The sequence below is a fragment of the Hyaena hyaena genome, unplaced genomic scaffold (genome assembly GCF_003009895.1).
Source record: "Hyaena hyaena isolate Hyena2069 unplaced genomic scaffold, ASM300989v1 scaffold_86, whole genome shotgun sequence".
In the NCBI taxonomy this organism is placed as follows: domain Eukaryota; kingdom Metazoa; phylum Chordata; class Mammalia; order Carnivora; family Hyaenidae; genus Hyaena; species Hyaena hyaena.
The window spans coordinates 175,204-183,035 of record NW_024080721.1 but is presented as its reverse complement, the minus strand read 5'-3'; the positions used below and the strand labels follow the sequence as shown (position 1 = coordinate 183,035).

General features: G+C 41.8%; 1 protein-coding gene across 1 annotated transcript in view; it reads left to right on the top strand.

Moving 5' to 3' along the window:
- Window positions 1-6,386, top strand: part of TRPM8 (transient receptor potential cation channel subfamily M member 8) — an 81,775-nt gene extending 75,389 nt beyond the window's left edge. The window contains exons 24-25 of the mRNA XM_039234462.1: window positions 1,842-1,934; window positions 5,615-6,386. Coding sequence (XP_039090393.1) covers window positions 1,842-1,892 — 51 coding nt within the window. The 3' untranslated portion in view covers window positions 1,893-1,934; window positions 5,615-6,386. The remainder of the gene's footprint in view (window positions 1-1,841; window positions 1,935-5,614) is intronic.
- The last annotated feature ends 1,446 nt before the right edge of the window (window positions 6,387-7,832 follow it).

The window sequence follows — 7,832 nt, the reverse complement described above, 5'->3', positions numbered from 1 at the left end:
GGGGGGGGGGGGGGGGGGGGGCACTGTCAGTGGGGACGGTGGGCCTGAGCTGCGGGGGTTGTGGGAGGTGGGAAAACCTCTTGTAACTGAACGCCGTCCATGCACGCGTGCAGGCAGGGGGGCCCGGGACCCTAGAGAAGAGCTCGCAGGTTCTGTCCACCTTGCGTGCCCCTGGCTGTAGAGTTCAGCCCCTTTGCCACCTCCTACCAGAAGCCCACCGACACCGTGAATTTTGTAGGTTTGCGGAGAATTTGGGCGGGTCCCCAGGAGCCCTCAAACGGCACAGGATTTCACTACCTCTCTCCCCCCTTTTCACTCTGCTCCCCTGGCCTCTCTCCTTTTTTATTCCTTACTGGATCCTGTACCCCTCCTCTTCCGAGCAGCAAAACATCTCTCCTTTCCAACTTTAGGGATCATCACTTGCTCCTTGAGCAAGCACTGGGAATCTGACATCTGGTTTAAACAGCTTATTAAAGGGGCACCTGGGTGGCTCAGTCGGTTAAGCATCTGACTTTGGCTCAGGTTATGATCTCACGGTTTGTGGGTTTGAGTCCCGTGTCGGGCTCTGTGCTGACGGCTCAGAGCCTGGAGCCTGCTTCGGATTCTGTGTCTCCCTCTCTCTCTCTGTCCCTCCCTTGCTCTCTCTCTCTCTCAGAAATAAAGAAACATTACAGAAAAAAATAAAACAGCTTATTAAAGCCATTCTACCATCCCCAAATACAGGGCTCTGCCCAAGCCCCTCTAGCCAATGAAAAATTTCTCCATCTCATTGTACCCGGAAAAGTCATTCACAAGTGACCTTAGGGCTGTAAGTAGGGATCTTAACTACTTTCCTTTCTTATTTTAGGCAGCTATTAGCCCTCATGGATTCTTTCTGTTCTAAAAAAAAAAAAAAAAAGAAAAGAAAAAGAAAAACTTAAGTGAAGAGATTATTATTGGAAATAAGCCCAAGTTAAATATAGATTTTTTTTCCTTGACAAGAGCTATGGCGAGTTCGAAGCCAACTGTACAGAAATAGCACTATGTCCACAAGCTTTTATCTGAGTATGCTGATGCAGCATGTAATTAGAACAAGCTTCATCTGGAGCGCCTGGGGGACTCAGTCAGTTAAGTGTCCGACTTGGGTCTCAGGTCATGATATCGTGGTTTGGGAGTTCGAGCCCCGCGTCGGGCTCGGTGCTGACAGCTCAGAGCCTGGAGCCTGCTTTGGATTCTGTGTCTCCCTCTCTCTCTGCCCCTTCCCTGCTCGTGCTCTGTCTCTCAAAAATAAATAAACATTTAAAAAGATATTAAAATAAAAGAACAAGCTTCATTCATCTTGTGCAATACGCTTGCGAAAGATGCATGTACTGAAAATAATTTTAGTATGCCTTTTACTTACACTGTTTTACTACTTATACTTCTGTTTGCTGGGAGTACACACTTTATTTGATTTGCTAGTATTATATCACATTATTTTTATTAGTATTATACTTTTATCGGAGTGAAACTTTGTATCTTATCATTTTATTAGTGTTAATTATGTATGCCATTATTATTTCTACACATTCTTTTTCTGTGGTGCTAAAACTTATCATTTCTATGTGGGAACCATTATTGACTTAACTTTTGAGGAAAACTGCCACTAATTGGTGCTAATGAGTGTTTGGTAGGGGCATGATTTCAGAAAGCGAGCAGTGAACTGGGTCCATATCACAGGCCACTCATTCTGCTCCATGATGTACCACAGTTTCTATTTGGTATATACACCTGTTTCATGGGAAAGTCATAATTTAAAACTGAAAGTTGGAAAATTCATCTTAAGACCAGTTCTATTCTTTTTTTTCCCCTCCCCTGCCAAGATTAATGATCTCAAGGGTCTTCTGAAAGAGATTGCTAATAAAATCAAATAGAACTTCATGGACTCTAATGGAGAAAAATCTAATTACAGCAAGGTAAGTCATTTTAATGGGTTATATTTTTGCTCTGAAAATTTACATATTTTAAGACCCATTTAAAATCATATTTTATGCTAAGTGAAATAAGTCAGAGAAAGACAGAAATCATATGTTTTCACTCATAGGTAGAATTTGAGAAACTTAACAGGAGACCGTGGGGAAAGGGAAGGGGGAAAAATAGTTTCAAACAGAGAGGGAGGCAAACCATAGGAGATTTTTAAATACAGAGAACAAACTGAAGGTGGAGGGGGGTGGAGGAGAGGGGAGAATGGGTGATGGGCATTGAGGGCACTTGTTGGGATGAGTACTGGGTGTTGTATGTGAGCGATGAGTCATGGGAATCTACTCCCAAAGCCAAGAACACAATGTATACACTATGTTAGCTAACTTGACAATAAATTATACTTAAGAAACAAATAAATAAAATAAAATCATGATATTTATTTTCATGGAAATTGCTGTATTAGCAGATTTGAAAATAATGCACCGTTCAAACAATCCCAACAATGTAGGGGTATAGGAAGGAAGAAGTGGAAGCCTAGATTGACATTACTTTTCCATCAGCATTGCTCCACATCAGAGGTTAACCCTGCCAGCAACTGGGTACCAGAATCCTTTTGAATCTTTGAAAGGCACTTAGGAACCACATAGCTCTTTTGGCATTCGTTGACTCAAGGTCACACTGCTCAATTCTTGGCTTTTTTTTTTTTTTTTTTAACTTAACTGTCTTTCATGGATCTTTTTATGGATCATTGGCTAAACCACGTACCTCATTCTCATGATACACTATACACTATGTATGTTTATTGCTGTGGGAAAGACAAACGTATGTTGAGCAGGTTTTCCTACCAAAAAATGTTTTAGTGAGCCATTCAAGGCTTTTCAGCAGTAGCTCATTTGCACAGTAAAAATGTAATTCAGGGAACTGGCAAAGGCTTTGCTCTGTGATCTTACCGTTTGCTTTAATTATGTTTTTCCCTGACCTGTCCAAATTCTGAACCTAAGTGTTAAAACGTTAGCATGTAAATACAGGAAAAAACTGCAGTGGGAATTCCATTTGACTAGAATTTTTTGAGAAAGTGAATTGCAAGGAAAGGCAATTAAGGTTTCCTGTCTCCCTCTCCCTTCCTCCTTCCTCCCTCCCTCCTTCCCTCCCTTCCTTTCCTTCCTTCCTTCCCTTCCTTCCTTCCTTCCTTCCTTCCTTCCTTCCTTCCTTCCTTCCTTCCTTCCTTCCTTCCTTCTACTTCCCTCCCTTCCCTGTTTACTGAGTGCTCATGAACTTCTCAGAGAAGTCCTGTGTCGGGATCTGTGCTGAGGCTCAGACACTGATTACAGGCTGTGCATTAAACACTTACACTGTAGAATTTCTCTTTGCAGATTAATTGTGTTACAGATGGAAATTGTGTTGCATTAGGCTCCTTTCAATATTTCTGGTCACTCCCTACTTTTCCTTGGGTTCTGACAATTATGGGTCACTTTGTTAGAGCAAGCCAGCTGCACATCTTATCCAGAAAGGCGGGCACAGGCTCCTGATGGGCCCCAGACAATAAACCTCACGTATCAGGGAGGAATATATATCAACTCTCTCATAATGGTGTTTAGTGAAAACAATATTATACCTTAAAACAAATTACAATTTGAGCTTTGAAACATTTGTCATTTTGTTTAATTTATGAGCTGAAATAGATTTTTTTAAAAACCCAGGAAGAGATAAAACAATTAAACATGATTTTTTTAAAAGCCAGGAAAGTCTAATAATCAGCAAAGATCGCAAAATGAGGTGCACACCCATTTCTTAAAGCTCCAGTTTCCTCATCGCTTGCTCTTCTTTGGATGTGTTGACTGTGAGTAAAATGAGCAAACACACCGGCTCCTTATTGACCTGCCCTTTGCTAAGACTTAGATTTTTATGAATACATGGAGAATTAATTGGTGAATGAAAGTGAATTCAGAGAAGGACATTCCTCCGTTTCTGTGTCGACTGCCCATGAAAGAAAGGGGATGATGGGGAGCCTGAGTGATTTGGTCAGTTGAGCGTCTGACTTGTGGTTTTGGCTCAGGCCATGATCTCATCATTCGTGGGTTTGAGCCCCACATAGGGCTCTGCGCCAATAGCACAGAGCCTGCTTGGTATTCTCTTTCTCTGCCTTTCTCTCTGCCTCCCCTGCTTATTCTCTCTCTCTCTCTCTCTCTCAAAATAAACAAACATTAAAAAAAGAAAGAAAAAAGATGAGAAGAGGAATATATGAGAAAACAGAAATCCTGTAAATTCGTCACCACTGATACCTTTAGAAACAATGAATTTGGCATGCCCAATTTTTTGGTATATTTTTTGCTTTTCAACATAAGACCCCTTTTCTTTTCTTTTCCTTTTTTCTATGTTGTCTGTCTGGCATAGCCTTTTGAAGTTCACTGAAAATGTAATTTTATAGGCAACCATCTACATGGAGCTAAAGCATTATTCTTGTAGTATCTCTCTGATACTTCTCTCTCTGGAGGGGTGGAGGTCATCTTTCTGGGGGAAAGGACAAGGAAAGAGAATGCAGCTGCAGACGGGATGAACGAGCTTTGGTAGGGACAGGCCTTCACCAACCTGCCCATGTGGGCTCTCCATCACTAAGTTGATCCAGTAATTTGGAATAAAATCAACAGACACTTGTACAGATATTTTCCTTTCTCGCACACACGTTGAGAGGAATTAAGAACTGGGGACAGAGCAAATCCGTTTGTTTCCCCAGACCTTTACACTTAGAGTGGACCCGACGACCCAGTGGACCAAGGGTCAAGAGGGAAAGACAGTCACTGGAAACGGCTTGATCCCTACACAATAATCCATTGATTCTTGCATTTGCTCTCTTGAAATTCTAGGTCAGTAAAAGAATGTGAAGTTCCTTTGGGGGTCATATTAAAACTTCATTTCAATAAATGATTGCAGTTTTAAACTTTATTTTCAACTTACCCTTTTATTTTTAAAAATTATTTATTATTAGAGCGTAAGTGGACGTGAGAGGGAGAGAATTTTTTTTAAATGTTTATTTTTGAGAGAGACAGAGTATGAGTGAGGGAGGGGAAGGGGGAGAGAGGGAGACAGAATCTGAAGCAGACTCCAGGCTCTGAGCTATCAGCACAGAGCCTGATGCAGGACTCGAACCCACCAACCGTGAGATCATAACCTGAGCCGACGTCAGCAACTTTACCGACTGAGCCACCCACGTGCCCCAGAGTGAGAGAATCTTTAGCAGGCTCCATGCCCAGCTTGGAACCCGACTCAGGGCCCAATCCCGTGACTCTGGGATCATGACCTGAGCCAAAATCAAGAGTCAGACGCTCAACTGACTGAGCCACCTAGACGCCCCTTCAAGTCATCCTTTTATTAATGGAAAGCCTACTCAGCAGGTAAAGCACTCAGAACCATTCTGGGTCTTAACCTGGGCTGAGCTGAACCTCTGTCACTCAACCTGTGGTCAATGTGTCCTCATGGCAAACTGGTCAGAACTCACACCTTTAAGAGAAAACAATGGTCTCATAGCCAACTCAATACCAAAAGAAAATCAAGTTTTGGAAGTGTATTCGGACCCATGACCAGTACGTTACCAGTATATTTAGAAGCAAATCGTCTCCTGAGAACAGATGTGGGAAATCTGTTCCTAAAATAGCGTTCTTTCTCTGTTTCACAGGTGATCTCAGAAATCTACATGGGAAAGAGTCAAGTGCCGATGAACTGCTTTGTTACTGAGTAGCCAGTAGGAACTGTTCAGGCGCAGATGGCTTTCATCACTCCAGTGTGTTCAAATCTGAGAAACGGATGTGTGATTGGTTTCACACGGGAAGATGGACACCAAGGAAGAGCTTCCCCTAAAGGCTGCCCGGTTACATCCTGAGTCTGGATCACTCTGATTTGCTGTGTGATCAAAATGTGATCCTGAACACCCCCCCTCCCCCCGCCTGCCCCACTTTGATTTCCCTACCTCTGACTCCTGAGCACTATAGAACATCCACCCTGGGAATAAGAACCGGGTCGTGCTTTCCCTCCTGGACCGCTGTTTTGTTTAACTCCTTTGATTCCTGGCTATTTCCCTTTTTGGAGTATGTGGCTAATTAGTGGGCATGTCGTTTAAAGTCTCCCCCATCAGGGCAGATTCTAAAACCTGCCAGAGCAAGAGGGCCCTGCTCTGCTCAGCAAAGACTGTTCTCACTTCTCATTATGCTTTTTATCTACCAGTGGAGGTGACAAAATGGTGTCTTAACCTCTTACCCTCACCAGGAGCCCCCCCACTCTTAACGGTGTGAATAATCACCCAAAAATGGGACCTGAAGAGACACCCCTGATTTTGTTTTCAGTGGATGCTCCTTTCTCCTCTTACTCTTTTCCCAGTAAAGATAATTCATGGATATTGCAGAAAATTCAGACTACATAGATGAGTAGAAAGACTATAAATAGTCCTGCTAGTGGTTAAAGATAATCACTGCTAACATTTTAGGATGCATTTCCAAATCTATTTTTCTCTATGCATGTTTTATTTCTCTTTTAAAATTTTACATGGTGTCATCATACCACATATACAATTTTATATAAGCTTTTTCACTTAGTATTTTATCAAGGATGTTTTTGTTATGTTCCTGGTCTTCTTAAACATCATATTAATGATGCATAATATACCACCTCTGGTGATTTCCGTAACGCTGGTCGTTGAAGGCTGTTTCCAACTGGTCAGTGGAATGAGCATCATGGTGCATGAATCTTTTTCTGCATTGGGGAAGTTTTCCCATAGCTAGAGCCCCAGGAGTGGGCATTGATTATCAAACCATTTACGAGGCTTTTTCATAATTGTATAGCAAATAGAAATTATTAACTTTAGTGTAAGTTACAAGACACATGAACTTAGAACTCTTAACAGAAGACATTCTATTTAACCCTTAGTTTAGGCAGAAACTGACACACTTACAAATACCGCAGATAGTGGAGGTATCGGTATAGAATTGGGGAGATCATCTTATCAAACACTTCTAGTGCCAACTTTCTCTGCAAGTGGTGGTGTCTTTGCCCAAAAGATGTGGGCTCAAGGAACAGAAGGCACTTTCAGTGTCCATAATTGGCTTCTTCAGTTTTGAATAGACTATAAACTCAGGGGCTGCAGAAGGAAATCTTAGAAGGAAGCTATTAAAAGATCATCTAATTGGAAAAACTACAAAAGCACGAACCAAAAAAAAAAGTGTTTTATCATCTTTGTCTGGGCTTTAGTTAACGTGATTACTCACAACATTCAGAAGGCTGGCAGGGAACGAATACGTGGGAATGAATGTTTTATTTTTTATTTAAACCTTATTAATGGCTTAAAGGGGAATGGTCTTCAATAGGGCTGATGAGTTCATGGCTTTGGATGCTAAAAGTAGATGTAATAAAATTTCTATGACAAAAATTGCCAATGAATGGAATTTTCAAAAATTTCTCCATTCATGGGAGGATGTTACTTCTGTTTTCCTATGGCCACTAGAATATCTGCCTTTTCTGAAGCCACCAAGGAGAGTTTTGTGTCATCTCCGTGCTGGCTGGAAACAATAAAGTGTGTGGCACTGGGTAGAAGAGATTGTGCAGGGGCAAACAGCAGTCCCCGTCTCCTACGAGTAGTGAATTTGAATATAATTAGTAAATCACAGTGAAAACCTCTCATAAGACAACATTTAGCATAACCAGTAGTGGATCCCCTAAAATGCATTAGTGCACATATTCCTATCTCTGCTGCCCATGTTTTTATTAGTTTAAGAGAGACGCCTACATGTACATCAGCATCAGCAGCACAAGAACGTCTCCCATTGGCACTCGTGACCAAGAACCTGGACACATGCGGAGAATTCATTTGTGATTGAGCAGGAACCACTGAGAGATTTCAACTC